Raw genomic sequence first — 23,608 nt, 5'->3', positions numbered from 1 at the left:
TTCTACTGGATTTAACGGAATTTTAACGGAATCTCTTTGGAGAACTTTCCTCTACACGGACTTGTGGAGACAGAAAAACGAACCACGTCGACTTTATATCGTTCATTTCTGATATAATATAACACCTCAAATAAAAATTAAAATAATTATAATAATAATAAAAAAAAAAGAATTGTTCCCTTATGGTACAATGTGCCGTTATTTTGTTCGGCTACGGGCTTGACCCGGACTAGATAACCTTGGCTAATTATTTGTCCCTCATCAGGGGTGCCTCAGGGGGGCAGAAACGTCAGGCTGCCCTGCTCGCTCGCGGTGTCATATCTGCCCGCGCTCGTGCCACCACCGCAGCATAGCCGCGCGCGCGGGCACGGAGACGGCGCGTGGTGCGCGGCGCGTGAGCATTCGAGCTCTCGAGGAGAGGAGCGCGCTGCGAAGCGGAGCGCGCGCGCGGCACCACGAGCCGGATACCTGTTAACTTTTCTGTTTGTGTGTGTGAGAGATAGAGGGTGTGTGTGTGTGTGTGTGTGTGCTTGAGTGTGTGGCACGTCGCCGCGGGAAGATCTCCGTGGTCACTGCTCGGCATTCCGGAATGGACGCGAAAGCCTCCGGTCAAGTTTTTGCAGTTCCTCGCACAGGCTCGGCTCCGGGACTGTAACCGAGTCGCGCAACCGGAATATTTCGAAGAAGACGAGCAGCGTTCCGTTTTATCGCGAAGGGGATTTATACTACAGGACAACTACGATGTCATTTGCACGGGTCTGCTTGGGAGCTCTGCTGCTGTGCGCGGTTGTTTCTGATGGTAGGTAACACCGTACTTTTCGCTTGTACGTCGCTATGTGCCTGTCATACAGCTGTACATTACATACACAGTAAGTATAACGACCTACAGCAATGTATATGCGGATAGATTATTCAATGTGCATCATTTCTTACACCCCCTTTTTGTTGTTGGGATTTTGCTTCATACCAAGTCCTGATTGGTAATTCCACACACACAAACGCACAAGAGCATCTCAAGCTGTGATTGCAGAACAGAGGTAGGTGCATAGCATATATATATTTAAAAATAATAATATTTTTACCCTGTTTTCATGTCATCAGTAAAAGTGCAAAAAAAAAAAATCAGGGTGATATGCAGGGCACAGCAACTCTCCACAAGGTGGGAGCACAAGTGTGCATAGGCTCCTTTACATGCAATACAGTGTAGTTAACAGAAAGCTTTAGAAACACGACAGACAACACGTCTGTATGGTCTTAATTGCAGTGCATTTTCATACGGTTTAATACATCTCATCTCACAAGAGACAGTGAGAGTATGGTTAATAATGATGCATGCATTGTAATGATGATGATGTGTATACTTTCTGATTCTTAATCAAGAACCTTTTTTTCTTTTTGGCCCATCGAAGGCCATCAGGTGTGCAAGTCACTTATTAATATCACAACATCAAGTTGTCCCATATATCACAGTGTTTCTCAAATAGCACCCTGAGCAGAGAGTGTTTTCACTCTTAAGTTACAAATAGCTTGTAGAACACATGTCATTCGACTGGATCGCTCTTGAACACTGAAGCAGCCTACGTATGCGTTTAAGCCCCTTCAACGTTAACACCTTTATTTATTAGGGATGGGACTCACCAGTCATCTACCTATGCAATATTATGACAATACCCAAGTGCCTATTCAATTTAAACTGCGGTTCTGTCACGATTTTAGAAATATTCAGATTTGATATTGCATTTTTTCCCGATTTTGTTACAATTTTAGATCTCTTTTGTGTGGCGATACCTGTATCCTGTGTATATATATATATATATATACACTAATTTATATACTGTACGTTTACATTTGAGGTGGTGAAATTTTGCAGTTCCTCTAATAACAGACAGGTGGCGCACTCTAAACTACAATCACAGATTGACAGGCAGCAAAGCATCCCGTGTGGTAGAAGTGAATTATTTTCTAAGTTTGTTTAGAATTGTAACTCTCTCTCTCTATATATAAATATTTTTAAAATCGCAAAGCAGATTGAATTGGCACCTCAGTATCGTGATAACATCGTATCAAGTGGTCCCTTGTGGTTCCCATCTCTACTTTTCACTGTATTTTAGTAAGACTTTAGAAAGAAGTCCTGCCTACACACTCTTTAGTCCTGGAATAAATGCTCTCTGAGGTGAGTGTGTTAGAGAAGGGAAAGGATTAGGATTCAGGCCCTGTGTTTCACCTGATGAACCAGTCATTCTGTTATCTACGCAAGTTTGCAAGACCAGGATTAAAATGTTCATGACATTTTGCCACATCATCTTTCATTCTGTAACCATCCAAAACCATGGCAGTGCTTCTTGATGTTGAGGAGGACTGGTGGTGTGGTTTTTACACATCGAACCAGAATCTCTAAATGACAGACATGATTCTTGTGCAAGCATGCGCTTAGAAGTTCTGTTACAAGAATTCTTCCTGAAATATTAACTTGATCTGCGTGGTGACCTGTATGGAAAACAGAACTTTGACATTTTAATGTACTTTGGTATTTTCTGCTATATAGAGCTACAGGATTATTTATTTTTATTTATTTTTACCTGACCTATATTTCACTTTTGCATGCATCTCTATTAAAAGTAATGTTTCCTTTTAAACATTACATTCCGACCGAAATACGGGAACATCCAAGACACTTTGATGAAGAGCATCTGATTACAACCGGAATCGATCAGGCTTACGTCCGTTTTCCCTGTAGGACGCAGCTACACAGTAACTTGATCAAAGTGTGACATTCACTGAGTGAGAAAATCACACTTCCTAGAAAAGGTGTTAGGCGTCTTACAGATGCACAGGCTTTTTAAAGACAATAGCAATGGCAGGGTTAAAAAGTAAATAAATAAAAAACCCTTTGTTGTTCTGATGAAACACAGCAGAATTATTGTTGTTTAAATTCGAGGTGTCAAAAGATGGTCACCTCCAATTTTTGCTGAAATCTTATCCAAAAGTTTGGACACACCTCATCTTTTTCAGATTTTTCTTTCTTTCTACATTATAAAACAATGCTGAAAGCATCCAAAATACACAGTAATCTCATTTGAACATTTGATATTGAGATGTGTCCGCTGTGTTATGCTCTGTAAATCCTTTATAACATCTCTAATCCAAGGTGCTGTTTGTTAATTGGTGATTTCTGAGGCTGGTAACTCTAAATGAACCTCCACTCTGGTCTTCATGAGAGCCAGTTTTAATATGGTGTTTGATGGCTTTTGCAAATGCACATGACAATAAAGTTCTTCCAGAACAGCTGACCAAAAATATATTTTTTTCTGTTGCTGTTGTTGTTATGATTACTTGATTAACTAATGCCATATGTGTTATTTCATTCTTTAAAAATCTTCAGTACAGTATGGGCCAAACCTGTGTTCAAACTTTATTCATTAATTTATTTCTCTGGTTTTAGCCGGAGAAACATTTAACAGGGATATGGATGTATTTGCTAGTTCACCTTTTACTAAGTACAAAAAGGAAGGTTGAAAATCTTGTCTTAAGAGACGCCTTTCTGAACTTACTGTAGCTGTCACGAAGGGATGTTTTCCGCATGCAGATCAACACAGAAACACCGTCAGTGTAATTAAATCCCGTTTCCGTTATGAAACGTTGACGTCCTGATTAGCAAGCAAATGTTTCTAACCTGGTAAACCCTTTGACATGCTTCATCACAATCAAAGCGCTAACTTAATAAAACATGCCGTGTCATCCTAACTCGTAATGATACAGCTTTGAACCATTGTCTAGAATTCAATACCGTAGTTCTCTTTCATGTTTCATACTATAGCTTTCAAAAGCAGCAGAAATGTTAACAAAATGCAAATCTGAAAAATAAGTGCAATAGTTTAAAGGAAACCTAAACAAATATTAAATATATAAAACAACTGGGGTAATGTAGCATTCTTGCTTATTTAAAGTACATTAAATTAGACCTGTATCCTCTTTGCACTATGTTTTAATTTTTACACTCAGGGTTAAAGCTAGGATTAAAGTTATGAGCAATTTTATGCATACAGTAAGAAATATTTGCTTCCATAAATGTTTTTAATGTATCCACAAGCTGTGTAAAGAAAATATGTAAAACATGTCCTTGACCATGTTTGAAAAACAGATCTATGTTTTGTAAGAAGAAACCGTTTTCACAGGCAGCAACGACTCGCTCCGTCTTTCTTTTTTATTGCATCATATTTCAGGTGAGGCACCGGTTACTCATGCAAGCTTTGACAAACACGCCGTTTCAATCGCACGACCTGATTTGTAACAGCCTTCAAATGCAACGATGCTAATTCCGAGAGACAACAAATCCATCCAGGACATGTCCGTCTCCTACGCTTTTTTATGACAACAGACACAAAATAAGATCAATGTACACAAGTACAGTACAACGACAACAAGCCTGGCATATACAGTACACACTTCAGGCACGCTTCCTCTTTCTTTATAAACCCGCATGCCGCAGCACCTGCGTCAGACTCCTTTCGCCTTTTTTTTTTCCTTCCCCCCACTTTCCAAAAGCAGATCATCTGGAGAGGAATAGCTTTGTTGTGTTCTCGTGATTTATTCATCAGCATGCAAGCCAACAAACACGGTCGGTATTTAGCAGCGACGGCACTCCGGTGGCCAGATAACAGGACCCGTCGGGTCGTCCGCTCCTTACGAGCGTGTTATTACAGAGTACAACACTGATTATTTTGATGTAGCTGATATTTTAGGTTTATCAGTGTCCTGTTTGGATAATTAGACACACGAGTACTCCTAATTGCACTAGATGTTTTGTGGTGAATTCTGATTCATCAGAAGGCATCGATGATTCTTTTATAACAGCAGTTTTGACAGTCAAACTTGACACCATTGTAATACAAGATGCAAAACCTCTCACAGGGAGTCGTATGGTGGACGGTCCACATAGACAGATGGAACATGTTTGTGTAATTGTTAATATGGTGTATGTTCTGTTTAAAAGGAGTTTCCAATGGCAGGAAAAGTCTTCATGACAGATTGATGTCTTTGTGCTTTGTGGTTTCTTGTTCGAATAAGAGGACGTTTTTTTTTATCTTGTTGACTTTATGAGAGAGGAGAAAATTCAGGGCTGATGCAGGGGAAATACTAGAGCAAAAACAACAACACTGATGATTATTTATTACGGCATGCGCCACTTCTCTGTTTATTTACGATATTCTCTTACTGTGGTTTTTCTTCAAGTTATAAGAAAACGCTGCATAACCCAGAGGAAAAGCGGTTCCTCATGTTGGGTTAATTAGCCCCACATTTAGAAAGGAAACCCTTGCTGAACTTGACTTAGCTGTGGTTTACCAGTAAATAATAAGACATGCCAGTGGTATTTGCATCTCTTCGACATTTCATAACTAAAGAGCCCTTTAATCACGATCATTAAGATTGTGGGGGGAAAAAAAGGAATTTTTCCTGTTATATTTGCAGAAGCTCCAAACTGTGGTTGCCAAGTTAGAGCTAGTGGAGTAATGAAGCAGTGGCACTTTCAGCCACTAGCTGGCGCATTGTACATGATGGCGCTGGTTTGCGGTTGAAGGCAATTTAGCAAATTTTACAAATGTTTTAAAATCCCGCTAGTTACGTCCCGTAGTATTTTGGGGATGTCTCTTTTTGTGTTCTTGGTTCCTATGTCTTTCAGGTCCCGGGATCGGACACCATCCCTGTCAGTCTTTATTTCCAGCGCGATGGCGATTCCTGCGTGAACCAATGAGACGTCCCTAGCCTAGTATAGGAACTCTAGTATAAGAAGCTTCTTTCTTTCATTCACATTTTGTTTTTTGCCGAGTCATACTTCCTGTTTTCGAACGCTGTGGCGGTTATCTGCCGTTAGCTCACACCTACGCTCTGTTCTCTTTGCGTGTTGTTTTTATCCGACTATGCTACAGTACATGTTGGTTACTATTTCCTCGGCCCTGTACGAGTTGTTGGACTTAAATCACAGTGTCTAGTCAAGGTTAGTACACCCGAGAGTTAGCACGAGCAAGCAACACATAGGGTAAGAGTTTGATTAGAAAAACTAGTTAGAAGCGGGAGCTAATACTGTAGTTGTATTTATGATTGGTGAGTCAGTGTAGTTAGCAGGAATCTTACTCCCAGATTTTGTTTTTGTTTTTATTTTGGTTATTTGATTAGATTGACTGCTGTGTCAAAAAGTTATATGCCGTTTTATTTATCTGCACGCCTTTCTTTATCTGGACGTTTGGTTTTTACCGTAACTATGGAGCGATTAGGTGTATTTTCGTACATTATATATGAAGTTTGCTGACGCTCAATGCAAGTCTCGGGTTTGTCTCATTCTTATACAAAGTTCACTCCCCTTGGTAGTAATCAGTGACAGCCTTTATTATATTAACATTCCTTACTTTTATTTAATTTGCAGTACAGTTTATTTATACAGTTATTTAAAATACATCTTTATATATTTCCTTTTCATACTTTCTTTAATTGTAACAAAAATACTACATATTGTAGTTTTTATATTTTACATTCTTTTCTATTGGCATTTGCCTCTCTTATTCCTTTTTTTTTTAGGTCACAAAGAGTGTCCAGGTCGCACAACAATCTTGGTACATGAATCACACGTTGCCATTTGCAAGTCAGGCTTTTTAATCTTACATTCCTCAGTTGTATTTAGGACGGATGTCTTACTGTATTTTCTATGGGCCTGATGGCATTAACTGAACATCAGTAAAAGGTTTTAGGTTCTTCTCATGTCATACAAGACACTATAAATAGGGTATCTCGCCCCTATAAATAGGTAAGTCGCCTGTCCCGTACGTCTAGCCATCAATCCTGGGAAAAAGGCACATCCTGCTGATGTCTATGGATTAAAGACATCATGCATATTATGTCCTGATTTCTCTTATTATTACACCACCAGCATGCACAGTGGTAACAAGGCATGATGGATCCATGTTCTCATTCTGTTTACGCCAAATTCTGACTCTACCATTTGAGGTCGTTTAAGGATACGTGTCGTGTAAGGAACAGAAATCGAGACTCATCAGACCAGGCAACATTTTTCCAGTCTTCAACTGTCCAATTTTGGTGAGCTCGTGCAAATTGTAGCCTCTTTTTCCTATTTGTAGTGGAGATGAATGGTACCCGGTGGGGTCTTCTGCTGTTGTGGCCCATCCCGCCTCAAGGTTGTGCGTGTTGTGGCTTCACAAATGCTTTTCTGCATACCTCGGTTGTAACGAGTGGTTATTTCAGTCAAAGTTGCTCTTCTATCAGCTTGAATCAGTCGGCCCATTCTCCTCTGACCTCTGGATCAACAAGGCATTTTTGCCCACAGGACTGCCGCGTACTGGATGTTTTTCTCTTTTCACACCATTCTTTGTAAACCCTAGAAATGGTTGTGCGTGAAAATCCCAGTAACTGAGCAGATTGTGAAATACTCAGACCGGCCTGTCGGCCCGGATGTATCAATCCTGGGAAAAAGGCACATCCTGCTGATGTCTATGGATTAAAGACATCATGCATATTATGTCCTGATTTCTCTTATTATTAATTTTTTTTCCCAGAATGGCTGACTGGAGCTACGATAAATATTAAATGCCTGACTCAGCCGGCTTTAAACCGTAGTTCCCGCTCTTATTTGTACTTCTTTAGCTGCGCACCCTTCAGCGTCATAAGATTATCGTCTTGATAAAATAAAGGCTTATTAATAAGAAAGCCGTCTTTAGCTGCAGGAAAACGATACAGATGAGAGATTTTTTTTCTTTCGTCTGCAAAATTTCTTTGAGGCTAGTAATTAAAGAGCGCTGAGAATTTGCTGAAATGGGAACACAAATGGATTAAGTGTGGGGAAGGAAAAAAAAAATCTGTTTTCCCTTATGGAGTTGAAATATCATTATCCTGTTTTAACTTTAATCCACTCTCTGTGCTTTAAGGAAATTTGTAACACTATAACAAAATAAGCACAATAATAAAAAGCAACACTTTGTTTACAATACTAGTAGCTGTTGCTAGAATGCACAGAGGTATATGGTGTAGATAAGGTTTTTTTTTTTCTGTCTATGTGTCAAGGTCGCTGATTCGTTCTGCATGATGTAGCCAGTGAATATTTCTCTTTCAGTGTGAGAGATTGGTCTGTGAACACTACAGTGTGATCTGTACACAGTGGTTTTTGTGTCCTTCCAGCATTCTTATGCAGTGCTACAAGAAAGCATCGCACTTTCTTACCATTCGTCCTGCCCTAATGATTTATGTGCACCGTTGAACAAATTACAAATCTGTTAATTGCAAATAAAACATTATTATATATTTTTTGTGCATGCTATGAAGTTGGCACAATATCAAGTGGTGAATATCAGAGTTTATAGTGATACATCATGCATTTTGTGTAGGAGTACTCTTGTATGAATAATCACTCGAAACTATGCACAAAGAGCAGGCTTTCTCTTAATTAATTAATGAATGAGTTAATTCATTGGGAAGTGAGCCAAAAGACATACAGTATACTGCATGTCAGGAATATACTAGAATCATGTTCAATTGCATTCATCGATAAAATCTATTGATGTACAGTATGGGTGACTTGGCAAACATTAGGCAAGTGTATCTTTAAAGATCAGTTTATTAAGTGTATTATCAGAAACACTTCAGGCAAAAATTCAGGCAAAAATGGTGAAAATAACTGATTTTTTTTAAATAAAAAAATAAAAATGAATAAAAAAATTTACATATATATTGACCCAAAAAAGATTAAACAGTCAGACATTCATGCGTCAAAACTAACTGGTTACAGGTACTGTTAATGTTGGCTGTAATTAGAAAAGTTATTTATTTTATTTCCATTCTTCTGCTCAAATTGTTTTCTTTTTCTTATTACTGCTTATTACTGCCGAATTGCTTAGAAGATACAGCCAAGTTTCCAAAAGCTGATAATATCGTTAGACTATTGTACTAAGTGTACTTACAACTGACATACTGGAAATGCCCTGCTTCCTGTGCAGGATGATTAAATATTTAAGCAATATCTCAGGAGAGGGAGTTCTGATGTGCTGGATATCAGCACGGCTCTGCAGTAGTTTTCCGATGGTGTACTGATAGTGCAGCCTGAGTGCCAAAGGCATCATCCCTTTTTCACAACAGTTCCACAAACATAATTTGTTATCAACAGATTATACACTCACCTAAGGGATTATTAGGAACACCATACTAATACGGTGTTTGACCCCCTTTCGCCTTCAGATCTGCCTTAATTCTACGTGGCATTGATTCAACAAGGTGCTGAAAGCATTCTTTAGAAATGTTGGCCCATAGTGATAGGATAGCATCTAGCAGTTGATGGAGATTTGTGGGATGCACATCCAGGGCACGAAGCTCCCGTTCCACCACATCCCAAAGATGCTCTGTTGGGTTGAGATCTGGTGACTGTGGGGGCCATTTTACACTGAACCCAATTTGAAATGATTCGAGCTTTGTGACATGGTGCATTATCCTGCTGGAAGTAGCCATCAGAGGATGGGTACATGGTGGTCATACTGTAAAGGGATGGACATGGTCAGAAACAATGCTCAGGTAGCCTGTGGCATTTAAACGATGCCCAGTTGGCACTAAGGGGCCTAAAGTGTGTCAAGAAAACATCCCCCACACCATTACACCACCACCACCAGCATGCACAGTGGTAACAAGGCATGATGGATCCATGTTCTCATTCTGTTTACGCCAAATTCTGACTCTACCATTTGAGGTCGTTTAAGGATACGTGTCGTGTAAGGAACAGAAATCGAGACTCATCAGACCAGGCAACATTTTTCCAGTCTTCAACTGTCCAATTTTGGTGAGCTCGTGCAAATTGTAGCCTCTTTTTCCTATTTGTAGTGGAGATGAGTGGTACCCGGTGGGGTCTTCTGCTGTTGTGGCCCATCCGCCTCAAGGTTGTGCGTGTTGTGGCTTCACAAATGCTTTGCTGCATACCTCGGTTGTAACGAGTGGTTATTTCAGCCAAAGTTGCTCTTCTATCAGCTTGAATCAGTCGGCCTATTCTCCTCTGACCTCTAGCATCAACAAGGCATTTCGCCCACAGGACTGCCACATACTGGATGTTTTTCTCTTTTCACACCATTCTTTGTAAACCCTAGAAATGGTTGTGCGTGAAAATCCCAGTAACTGAGCAGATTGTGAAATACTCAGACCGGCCTGTCTGGCACCAACAACCATGTCACGCTCAAAATAGCTTAAAACACCTTTCTTTCCCATTCTGACATTCAGTTTGGAGTTCAGGAGATTGTCTTGACCAGGACCACACCCCTAAATGCATTGAAGCAACTGCCATGTGATTGGTTGATTAGATAATTGCATTAACGAGAAATTGAACAGGTGTTCCTAATAATCCTTCAGGTGAGTGTAAATTGTTTGTTTGTTTGTTTATTTTTTTGTTTATTTATCAACCAGATATTTCGCTCTGCCAACACGTATCCTTACACGGCTCGTGCTACTGACTAACCACGGCTGGCGGAGCCACACAATTAGTGTAATTAACAGGGGAACGTATTTTACATTCTCATTGGTACTATGTAGCCAAAAGGTTAAATGAACAAACCATAGAGGTGATGGACAATCCTATAAATCTCATAAGTTTCTCTTTATATATTTAGATATCTTGTTTTACAATGTATTAATACCTTCCAGGTCCTGGGGTCAAATCTCAAATAGCATTAAATAGAAAAAAAGTACACTAGAGTATACCATCACATGTTTAACACACCAAGTAGTGCCCTTGATTAGGATTTAAAAAGAAATTGGGGATTTAGCCTTGTGTTAAAAGCCAGTTAGCTTTGTAGCTCAGCTTAAGAGTAAATAAATTAACATGGAGGCAATTCAGATTAGAATGACTTAGAAATAGTTATTAAGTAGACCAAGTTTTGTTTAATATACATGTTTATTTGCTAAAAGTGCCTGAAAGCTGTGACTGGGTTTGAATGTGTTTTTTTTTATGACTGTAGAACACCTGCAGAGTGAAACACATGGTTAAACCTCGCAGTGCTGTAAGCCTCTCGTCCAATCATATTACTCGGTCTGAACTAACTGCTGTATGATTGAAAATAGATCTTTGAAACAAATTATAATGCATAAGCATGCTAGGCCAAGCACTGTGCCTAGCATGCTTATGCTAAGCCCTGTGCTAAGGCCCATGTTATCGTTGCCCAGAAATCCAACTGACTAGGACAAGCACATGGACAGGAATAGTGAGGTAGTTAAATGCACTAACACAGACTACAGTAGTTAACCTGATATGTGTAATGCCTGCAGGAATAAAGAGCATGTGCTTAAGTAACAGGCATTGTAGTGCATATACTGTAAACACAGTGAAGTATAATGTTTATTATTTTTCTGAAGATAGTAGCCGTCAAAAAAACAACAAATAGCCTGGACGTGTAATTGCCTTGTCCTGGAGTTCTGTAGCTAATGGGATTCATACATTCCCATCATTCCATTTCATGTGCACTGTAGAAAAGTTCATCACCAGTTCAGAGTTATCCTGCCATATAAATGAGGTGCCTCTGCTAAGCAGAATTCAGGTTGAGTGTGAAATAAAGTCACATTTGGGCCCGCTTGGTTGATATCCCCAGGATGAAACAGCCCCTGTGGCAGTTATGGTGGCCAGCACAGCAGAATGGACCGCTGCAGCCTAAGCAGTCGACATGACTCATTAGTCTTGTCTGTCGGGCTTCCCGACTGTTGCCTGGCTGCTTTTGAAAAATCCTCCAGCTCATGCTAGTGATGAATAGTACACTGCTCGGAGCTACTGAGTGCCAGACCAGTACAGACACAGTCTGACTGGATGAGGATGTAACCTCATACGACAGAAAGAGTAGTTGGGTAGAAGTATTTTCTAAGTAAAGAAAACATTTGTTCCATTTGCCGGCCATGCAGATTCCAGATCAGTAGCATAACGGTTATCACTATGACCACCTCGCACCATTTTTGGGTTGAGGGTTCAAGTCCTGCCTCAGGTTTGTGTGCATAGAATTTGCATGTTCTTCTTGTGCCTGGTGGGTTTTCCTTCCACAGTCTGAAGTCATGATATTAGGCTAAATGGTCTTTCTAATTTGTCTGCTGGTGTTTAAGTCTCTCGAGGCTTTTTGCTTCTGACCAAACCCATCCATTCTAATAGTCTAATATCTTTACCACTTATCCCGGGTAAGGTCACAGGAAGTTTGGAGTTTGGGTCAGGGTACCCCCTTGGATTGGGTGGCAACCTGGCTGCGTTCCATCCCGAAGTGTACTTCACAGGGTGCTCCCTACTCCATGCTCCGTTTGCAGAGAATATCAGTGAAGTGAACTTCCCCCGACATAACTCACCATTCGGAACACCCTGCAAAGTCACCAGCGCAGGCGTCACTTCCTCCGTGCGTTACCATGGTAACATTAGCACCTATGTTAAGGATACCTGCCGTTGCTGTTGAGGAAATTTCACTCTACGAACATTAAATATTGAATATTTTTTGGAACAAAAACTGGTACCGTTATAAAACATATACTATTGAAACATGTATAACTTATACATTATTGATTAATTATAATAATCGAATACGGATGTACGGATGTATATATTTTTTTACAGATTATTAGCCCATACAATGCTAAGGATTCCTTTTAATATGATGTCGTCCTCGATAATAATGATAATGGACAAGAAATCAAAAAAAAAAAAAAAACATAAATCTTTTTTTAAGCACCATTTTTTTTACGCTCCAGCGAGACGCAATGACTTATAGGAAAACTTTCATTCCCTTTTCTGGTGAAGTGAACACCTGTTGTTGAGGGAGGAAACCAGCGTGCCTGGAGGAAACCCACTAAGCAGAGGAAGAACATGCAAACTTCCAGGCCAGAGAGAGAGAGTGAGATGCAAACTCTCGACCCTGAAGTGAGGTGTCACTTCTAACCACTAAGCCACTACACCACCTATCACTGATCAAGACTCTTGCCTCTCTGTAAGTCTTTTAATTCATGGCCAGATGGAGTCAAGTTAAATTTCAACCTTGTTTAAAATTGCTGTTAGCCCGCAGACTGGCATTTGCGTTGTTTTTTTCACGTTTCAATGATTTTGAATTAGAACAATTGAAATTGTTTCCACTCATGAGTAAGCTTTAAATTCTTCCAAGCGAGCCAGTTTCTTGTTAGAACAGAATTGTGTGTGATGTGACCTCATTCACAGTGTAATGACGAAGTGCAGGGATTTACTGTCTCATAAATTAGGCATGATCTTCTTTGTGCGTGAAGAATTACCTGGAAATCAATATTGACTGTCAACAAACGTGAAGCACAAGGCTTTGCATCTTCTCTTTGCAGCTCTACCGCCCAAACATATGAAGAAGGTTCACACTGGAGTCTCTAAAGTCATCTAAACCGAGCAGAAGATGACTTACCGTACGTCGTACATATTAAGGGTGATGATTATCGATCAGAGCGAGCAATGGCAAAACTCTACTCAGGAGAATGTGATAACCCAATCACCCTAGCTGTCTTTTAACTTAGTAAGAGCGAGAGTACATCATTTGGCTTTTGAGAAATTTGTCCTCACTTCATGAGCTCGCCAGATGTTCACAGTCAAAAAGCCAAGTCTCTGTATGGAAATTTGTTTATCCAAGTCCTGTTTGTGAATACTAGGACATATGAGTTTTCCGTGTGCTCGTCATTGCTTTTCACAGCGCCATAGAAACCTGCCAAAAAAAGGGAAGCTTGTTAAGAAGCAGGGAGATCTGTCAGCAGACAGTACAACTTGTGAATGCACCTCTGACACATTGACGCACATGTCAGCAAAAGCTGGCACAAAGTCAGCCCTAAACTTACACATTCAGTGTAGTCAGTAAAAAATATTATATAATATATAATATAATATAATCCAAAAAAAACATAATTAGGCAAGACCAATATCTCAGGCATTATGTTGACTGTATTATAAAGTCGTGCTGCAGAACCATCAGTCAAACAGTTTCAGAGAACGAACCAAAACCTTGTAACCAATCAGAATCGAAAACTCAGCATCTCCAGGTTTGTTAGTGTATGTGCCTTCAATGACGTGTACTGTATATAGATACGGCCCATTGACTTTAAATTGCATTTCAGAGAGCACGTTAAAGTATCTTGGCAGCATTGTGTTAAAGAGCTTGGGAGATCACAGACGTAACCAGCCAATCGTTGGCCTCGCCTTTTAATAGGACAATGGAAGATGAAGCACTTAAGCGGAAAAAAAAAAAGTTTTTTCATGTTTTACCATGGAAGGACAGGCTGCGGCATCACGAGCCATTTTTATTGTTGAGTAAAGATGCGGCAGCACCGAGATTGTGACACCTCCTCCAGCAGAAACGGATTAACCCGAGACAAGCATGTTGCCAGGGTGAGGGATGAGGTGGGCCACGTCTCTGAAATAAGCACCCGCACTCCTGGGAAATCAAACTCGGGCAGTCGGTGCTGTGGTGCCACATGCCTACAAGACGCAACCACAGTAAATCACACATAGTCTTTATCTGGAAAATATTTCCCTCGAACCTGCCACCCAAATCACTCTATTTTTCCAAATGTGGGCAAATGTGCTCTCTCTGTCATGCTTGTTCTCTGTTGCTCTCTGTCTGGTGCATGCTTTCTGCGCCCTCTTCTTACAACTGTATTATTTTTTGGCGGTTTTCAAAGGACTATACACTACTGTAGTTCTGTACAGTAGTTGTTTTTTGGTGCTTCCTCATGGGGGACGGAAATTCCTTCAGTATTGATGTTTTCAGTTTTTTTTTTTTTTTTAATCATTGTTAGGTACTGCGGCAATTCGGTAACATAATTAAGAAGAAGACTGATCTTCTGCATCACACTTTATACATGACCTCTGACCTCTTGGATTGCTTAAACAGGCAGATCGTTAATCCTTCTCGCCTAAATTTTTAATTTCGACATCACCAGATTGTTTAGGGTCTGTAAACGTCCGTTTAATTCCTGGGCAAGGCAGCTTCTTGCGTGATGACCTCCTGTTCAAGAGGTATCATTGATCCATTGTATACATGTTCAGCTGGGCTGTTGACCTGCATCTGATTCAACGCATAACATGGCGTGTTACTTGACGTGAAGCTAAACATAATCAAAAGTGATGTCTTCAGTCGAGTGCTCGTCAACGGGCTCTTCTAAAAAGGCACATCGCACCCAGATGCACTTAATGATGTGGAAAATGTGGCTAAATTGATTGAGTTCTCCTCAGTTTTACTCACCGCCGCTACAATAAAGGCTTTGTGTGTTATGGGACTGCATTAGGCAAAGGCATTTTTTTTTTTTTACAGCAACCATAAGGAGATTTCAAGCAAGATCCACCTTACAAGCAGACAGTGAATAATAACAATAAAAAGATTAGTGATGTTTCAATCATGCATTCAGGTCTTGCAGTGTAATCCATGTACAACAAGATGGTCCTGACAGGAAGCATGTTCAGCCGAGATGATCATGGGAATCATTAAATAGTCTTGGCACTCGCATCCATAATGCACTCAATGCATATGAGACTAGATGCATAATGCGTACTGTACGTACTATCTAATAAAACAACAGAACTAATTTTATTCAACATTCCCAACATTTAGGGTGAGTTTGACATGTATGTATTTTTTGCTGTTTAAAGTGCTCCTTTTTCTACCGATGTTCAGAGGCAAGTTGTCCAGTTTGAAGTTCCACCCACATGTCTGTGCATTATGTGTACAATTCTGTATGAATACAAATTTTTGGCCTGATGCATACAAAATCTATACTATAAGAGATGTGGACCGTAAGATGGACTGTTTTTCCCTCCATCCTGCAGATTTTTTGTAAGCGAACATATTATGCAAAGTTCACTTTTTTCATGTCAATTGTAAACATTTAAATAGGTCTCTTGTGTGTAGACAGGCAAAAAAATAAAAATAAATAAATAAATGAAAAGTCGGTGCTCCCTCACTGTAAAAACTGTCAGTCTTATACATCTTAGACAAGTAAAAAATATGAGCTATAATTTACAATAATGGTGTTGTGGTAAGCACTGTTGCCTTACACCTTTAGGGTAAACCACTGATTCCGGCCTTGGTGTGAGAGGTTTGTCTGCTTGGAGGGTTTCCTCCAGGTATTTTAGTTTCCTCCCACAGTCCAAAGATTAGGTTAATTGGCATTTACAGATTGCCTGTAGTGTATGTGCCCTGAGATGGATTTGCACCCCGTCCTGATGTACTGTACCCTTCCCCGTGCCCTATGTCTCCGGGGATAGGCTCCAGTCCCCCCGCGACTATATATGATATAGATGATGAGTGAGTGAGCTTATTTCTAGTCAAACCTTACTTCTACTTAAACCTTACTACAATTGAAAGTAAAAAGTTCTTGGACTATTGGAAGAGAATTTTGCAACTTGGAATGGTCAAGAAACAAATTGCTAAAAACTAGCAAAATTATTCTGTCAATAGAATAAAAGAAAAATTCACCTAAAATTCTTATGTTTAGTTTTAAGAAATGCAGATAAATGTAACTGTATTCAAGATATTTGCACTTAAGACTTTTTTTTTTTTTTTTGCAGTGCTGTAATTATTCCATCTTTTGTTTCGGGTAGGCTTAAACAAGCAAAAAAGCTGTTTTACCAGTCAGAAATGCATTCAGGGAAAGCCGGAAAATGGGTGGGAAACGCTTGAAGTTTCCGAACGTAGACTTTTCAGGTATCTGCATTCTGATTGGCTGGGAAAATGCACTTACTCAAAGGGGTGTTGACACTAAAACAAAGAAAAAACAATGAAACAGAAAGAAGGTCAAGCATGCCGGAATGGAGGATCTGATTCGTATTTCAGCTGGAAAATGAACAGACACATTATGGAGACCTTTAATACTTACACCTACTTGTTTAAAAAAGGAGTATAATATGTGACCTTAAAAGCCTTCACGGAAGCTCATTGGGAGGTTCGGCAAAAAAAAAAAAAAAACTCAAACTGGCCAAAAATGTTTGAGCGAAGGAAAAGTTTTCCTCCTTTTCTTAGTGTTTTCATGGGAAACAAGGTAACAGCTGTGCACATCACGCTTCTCATTTGCAGGATATATTTGCGATCTGCAGACATTAGACACTGAAACTGGCTCCCTTTTTATACTAAAAGATCCAGAAGATTAATGTAATACAACATTCAACATTTTTTAGCAGTGATTCACTCTGGCAGTTCAATCTAAAGTCTGTCTTAGAATAAAATGCTTTACAATAATAATAATGAAAAACTTTCTATAACATATTTTTGACAAACAAGTTCTCCATATAGCTTATGCAGACCACAAACTGCTCAGTGCTGTATATCTCTACTGGCTATTTGAAGTAGGATTCAACTTGAACAATTGTTTGACCCTCTAACATTTTTGTTTAATCATGGAATAAATAAGATACATACAGTAAAATGCTTTGCAACTGTAGTAGCATATTGTAAATATGATGCAGACACATAAAAGTTCTATTTTTGTTTAGAATTGTGCATGATTTGCAGCACCAATTTTATTTTGTGAAGATTCATCAAGTTATAACAAACAGTTTTAACTAAATCTCGTGCTATTCAAATTAAAATGCATTTATTGTGAGAGAATTGTAAAAATAATAAGGAGACTACATCTTAATGTAAAATATTTATTCATACACCAATTGATAAATGAATATATTATATCATTATTAAAAGAAAATAATTCTGGAAAATAATATGGACTTCATAACAGGTCTTTAGGAGCCTTTGGAACATAAACTACAACTATATAGGAGCTAAAGTGTAACTATTTTCATAACATAAGTTAATTTCCTCTAGTCAGATTTTATTTTCAGAAGCTTTGATTTGCTATGATGATTGAATACTAACCGAGCCAGGAAGCCACGACTGTACCTGAGAACTTAAACTGGATGCAGGCTATGGATGGACACTAGGTAAGAAAGAAACTGTACAAAGTGAAAAGCAGAGGTGTGGACTCGAGTCATGTGACTTGGACTCGACTCATGAATTTGATGACTTTAGACTCGACTTGACAAAATATAAAAAGACTTGCAACTCGACTTGGACTTTAACATGAATAACTCGGACTTTCACTTGGACTTGCGCCTATTGACTTGTAAAGACTTGCTACTTCCCATAAAAAGCCCAAAGATAAAAAGTATGTTAACACGGACCGCTCTATCTCTGTTTATGTGTCTGTGCGCGTGTGTGTGACAGAGAGCATGCACGCATTCGGCACGACATCCAATCAAAGTACCGTAGATTCTTTTGATTCGACAGCGCCCAACGTGACACCAACGTGCACGCGCCAGTTCGCGAAATGATACCGAAGGTAGTTTCGTTTGGCTATAAAAATTACGAGGTGGTCAACAAAAAAACTAATTGCAGTATGTAAAACATGCAGGTCGAAAATTACAGACGGAGATGCCACAACTTCCAACTTTGTTCGACACTTGAGGTAAGGTTTGAATGAATGTCAAGACTACCTTATCAGCTAAGTAATTTACTAGCTGCATGTTTATATCAATGAGACTGTACATTTCCTCAACGTCACCTTTCAAACACTATAATCTGCAAACTCCTGCTGGTTCATACTGATCGGGATTTTGAAAGCTGGATTGTTTGTGTGAGGTAGCCTACGTGAGTGTATCACACAAGGTAGAGAGCAAAGTTCTTTAATATTATGTGAAGAAAACAACGTTATTGTTTGTATAAAGTAGCCTACTTCATTGAGAATATGTGCTACCATTTTACATTGCTACTAGAATTTACTATCATTAGTATTTTTATGTATCTGAGCAATGTTCTTTTATAAAAAAAAAGGTTTGTTTAATAAATACAGATCTTACAACATAATCTGTATACATTTTATTTTTCTGCTAAAAAGACTTGAAAAGACTCGAAAGTCAAACCGTAGGACTTTGGACTTGACTTGAGACTTGTTGGCCTTTGACTTGGGACTTGACTCAGGACTTGACTCGGGACTTGACTCGGGACTTGACTCGGGACTTGAGGGAAATGAATTGAGACTTACTTGTGACTTTGTCCCACCTCTGGTGAAAAGATTTGAAAAGAAAAAAAAAAAAATAGTTAACGTAATAAATTTAAGCCTGATTAGAAAATACTTCCAAATGAAATGCAAAATTTTCTTCTTCTTTTTATATAGTTTTGTAATTCATGAGGAGTACACATGATAGTACAGCAGGGCTGCATAAAAACGTTTACAAGCATTTTAAAGTTTATCAGTCTGACAAACTGGGTTCTCGAGCGCTCTGGTTATCGAACGAAACTCTGCTGTACTTTCGTGGATAAAACTAGACGACCATTTCAGTCACCATCTGGAGACCAGTATAATGAAATGCCGCTTACAGGATCCCAGAAGCAGTCAGAGCACATCCAGCTTGAAAGAAGATGTTATTGGCACATAGGATTATCATTTCTGATCTTTCTGGAATGTAACAAACTGGAAAAAAAAAAGCAAAAACACATGTCTATTTTTGTCAGGTTTGTCTATTTTTGTCAACAGCTTCTTAGAGAAGGAAAAGATAGACAGTCAGTGTGCTTACTTAGACACACAAAACAGACAGCTCCCAGAAAGATCCAGAGGACAGCTGATTCAGGAGTTGAATAAAGTCCGGTAATTAAAAAAAAAATATGGTGGGTAGCAGTAACAAAGTTAGAAGTTCAGGTCTCGTTTGTTCATGGAGTTTGCATGTGAGTTTCCTTTGGGTACTCCAGTTTCCTCTCAAAGTCCATACCGTTTCCAAATTACCCGGAGTGTATGATGTGCTGTGAAAGTGTGTTTTGTGCTTGTGTCCTGTCATGGGTTGACACACCAAGCTCCCGTGTGCCTTGTCTAAGATCCCTAGGATTGCCCCCAAATTTATCAAACGAATGAAAGGATGAATAAATTCATACGAAGATGGTTGAACCTTACAAAGAGTATCATGAGGAGGATTTGTCAAAGTGTCCTAACTTATAACCACAGCAGTGAGACACAGTAGGAGGAGGAGTTTCATGCAACAAATTCATAATCTTACATGATGTAACCTTCAGGTATCTGGTTCTGTTTGCCAAAAATGCTGTCATGATTTTGTTTAATAGCTATTTTGCTTTCTGAATAACGATGCAGAACTTGTTGAAACTTGAAACTTGAATATGGCTGTGTTGTGACTCTATGTTGTTCACGCTTATTAGGCGATCACAAATTTAAATAATCAAGGCCTGGAGCCAAGGGACCAAAACTGACCAAACGAAGGGGTGGAAGGGAAGGTTTTCTGTCACTCGTCAATCATGGTGATGATGTGTGTGGCAGCCATGTATATGGAAGTTGATAGGTGTTACATGATAGCGCAGAGCTAGCAGGTGCATAGGAACCAAATTCGGACAACATACAGTACTGAGCAAAAGTCTTAGGCACCATATTATATGCTGTACCAATTTTGTTATATATGTTTATTATGTCTGCATAATTATGTATAAAACCATTCGGTATTTCCATATATATAATTTACAAATTAATAAATAAATAACATTACAGGAGAATATTTGCGTGGCTGTAAAGAAAAAAATAAAGTACAAGACAGACCAGTTTTTAGATGGAAACAAAAAAACTAATGTACGGGATTTACATAAAAATAGAAAGGAGCGAGTGGGACAAAGTTACCAGAAGAACTCATATTCTCCAGCAAGCTCAGTCACTATATAATGTTGACATATGCAAAATTCTTTAGCATGGTATACAATACCTTCTTACTGTACCACCTGTAATCATTTGCTCATTTGCACCCATTGTAGCTAATCTACCTCACTAAGTACGATTTATATATGAAAATTATTCTGCACTGTGACAATGCACTTCTGTTTAGATGCTATGTTTGTTTCGTTGCCTTGTACTTACATGTGCCGTGACAATAAAGTTTAATTTAATCTAATCTAAAACTTAACAGCTGTTTTTTTTATATATAAAACTGCACAAACCTGTGTCTAAAAATCCTGATGTTAGGCAATGAGTTTTCACTCCAAATATTGACTATTTATTTTATTGCTCTTTATAGAAGTTTTTCTTATGCAGAAATGTTTTCAAAAGCATTTTTTGCTTATGCCATATTTTTGTATGTGCCCAAGACTTTTGCACAGTACCGTAAGTAAAACAGCTGTTAGGTTTTACTGAGCTTTCTGGAGAATAAAATAGCTTTCTGTGCAAATAAAAATAGAAAGGAGCATGCATTAGGGTTTAGTACTATCTTGTACTTTTTTTTTTCTTTACAGCCATGTATATATTCTCCTGTAATTTTTTTTTTCTTATTAATTTTTAAGTTATATATGGAAATACTGAATGATTTTATGAATTATGCAGACATGATAAACATATATAACAACATTGATATGGCATATAATATGGTGCCTAAGACTTTTGCACAGTACTGTAGTTGGTTAACCTGGACTAATTCTAAATCTGTTAGAGCATAGAACCATAAAAACGAAAATGTAGGGTTGCTGTGCAAGAGAAAATCCGTCTGCTATGCAGATGTACAGTAGAATGGATGCCGCTGACGGGTGTTCAGATACGGTGTTCAGCCCTCATTCTGTCCATTTGTACATTTGTTGTCTGAGTGACCACTTGAACGTATTGTGTATGGTGAGCGTTACATTCATAAGTGGCCTAATATTTCTATCGCTTTTGACATAGTGTCAACAGTGGTTCATACAGTACATCACCCAGCACTAGCTCACTCATGCTGACTATAAGTAATGCAGGCTCTCTAATGCCTTCCGCCTCCACATATGTTTCCATGTGACTTGAAAACCAACACTCTCCAGACCCACTTGTATTTTATTTTCCCCTCTTTACAGGTGTGACAGATATTGCTAGAACAGTCACGCATACATACTTTTACACATCATTTTATTTTACCAGTAATTCTAGCCTGTTGGCTGGCACAGCTTCAGTTTCAAAAATTCCCGTGCCATCGCAACTTGATCAAAAACCTAGTCATGTGAGGGTAAGCAGCTGGCTTGGTTTGATAATATAATTTGTAATATAATAATTGCTGCACCTGGGGAGCATTTCTGCATATTAACATGTGTTCCACTATTTCTGACTGAAACCCCAAGAAGACACTGTCTGACCACATGACGCCTTGCTTCTGAACCCTTCTCAGTTATGCACTTTATTGTTAAGGCAGAGATAAAGTTTCAACAAAATAAACGGAGCATCGAACTCGCTCTATCTATACGAAGATAGAATCGCATTTTATTTTGAATATCAAGAGTTGATATATAAATGGTCCTCACATTTTGTTCTATGTAAGTTCATCTGTAGAGCTGGGGGCCTTTTTCAAACAGGTCAATTTTATTTTTTCCCCCCACATGTTGCTGGTAATTGCTTTCAAATGGGCGTTCATCTGTAGCCTGAATTGAACTTGGAAGCCGTGAGGCTGCACATTGAAATGCTAATGACGCGCCTCCTCTCCCACAAAGCCAATCTTTTGTCATCCCTAACTTGTTTTCCTCTCTCGCACGAGGACTCCACTCCCTCTCTCTCTCTCTCTCTCTCTCTCTCTCTTAGCCATCAGCGCCTTTAAGACTTTCTTAATTACGAGCTTCTTAACAGAGAGTGGAGGAGAGTCTCAGTCCGTCAAAGGCGAATCGAGGATGTGACCCATAATTCCTGCACACTTTCTCAGAGGCCTCGTGTGTTGGTCGGTGGTGTTATATTGACTTTGAATGGCTGTCTTTGTGCAGTGATGGAATCCAATATGATGCTATTGAAGAGGGATTTGCACCACACGAGGAAATTCTTGCCTCTCATCCACCTCATTTATTATATAATAATGGGTATTTGGGCCATTATAATTAGTCAGTGAGGTAAAGTTGGTGTGTTAGAATGTATAACGTAAAAAATATGCCATCATTAACTTTAGCAGTGTTTTAATAGTGATCTAAATGAGGCGTTTGTATTAGCTGGACAACAGTTGGACAACATTTTACATTCTTGATCAAGTCAAGTCAAGAAAATTTGTCTCCCATAACCCCGCCCCCTTCCTTCACCTGGAAATTTCCACTCACCGCCTGAGCAATTTCAGAGCAGCAGCTACTGTATATGCAACATAGGCCAGGAGACAGTAATGATACCTGTGGCAACACCAGCTTGCTTAAACAGCTAAATTTAAAACAGTGACTTCGTTTTTTTCTTTAAGCTTATTGTCTGTATTCATTTTAAAGAGACGTACATTACTGAATACTCTGAAAAGCTTGAAAAAGCCATAAGTACATCATTTACCACAGTAGCTTTGAAATGTGTGTCCTTCAATTGAATATTTTGTTTCTTTACTGGAGTAACACATTTTTATATAAACTTACCTTCCTTGCATCACATTAGATTTGAAAAGAAGCAGTCAAGATGTGAATTAAGTGTGGACTTTAATAATATTGCATTAACTGTTTAGGAATTACATACATTTTTTACTGCCTCAAAAACAATTGGACTTGTACGTAGAGCAATTCGATGTTTCTAAGTTATTTCATTACAAATGAAGGAGAAGAATTGACCTCGGATTCGCTATTCGCTGTTCAGACTCAAACTGCAAATGCAGTCCAAAAAG

At 38.9% G+C, this 23,608-nt stretch overlaps 1 protein-coding gene across 1 annotated transcript in view; it reads left to right on the top strand.

Moving 5' to 3' along the window:
* The first annotated feature begins 540 nt into the window (after positions 1 to 540).
* tmem132e (transmembrane protein 132E) overlaps positions 541 to 23,608 on the top strand; it is a 285,151-nt gene continuing 262,083 nt past the window's right edge. The window contains exon 1 of the mRNA XM_053485508.1: positions 541 to 799. Within this exon, the coding sequence (XP_053341483.1) occupies positions 742 to 799 (58 nt within the window). The 5' untranslated portion in view covers positions 541 to 741. The remainder of the gene's footprint in view (positions 800 to 23,608) is intronic.

The sequence above is a fragment of the Clarias gariepinus genome, chromosome 24, assembly GCF_024256425.1.
Source record: "Clarias gariepinus isolate MV-2021 ecotype Netherlands chromosome 24, CGAR_prim_01v2, whole genome shotgun sequence".
Classification (NCBI taxonomy): Eukaryota; Metazoa; Chordata; class Actinopteri; order Siluriformes; family Clariidae; genus Clarias; species Clarias gariepinus.
Note: the sequence above shows the minus strand (reverse complement) of the source record. Positions and strands in the feature narration are given on the sequence as shown.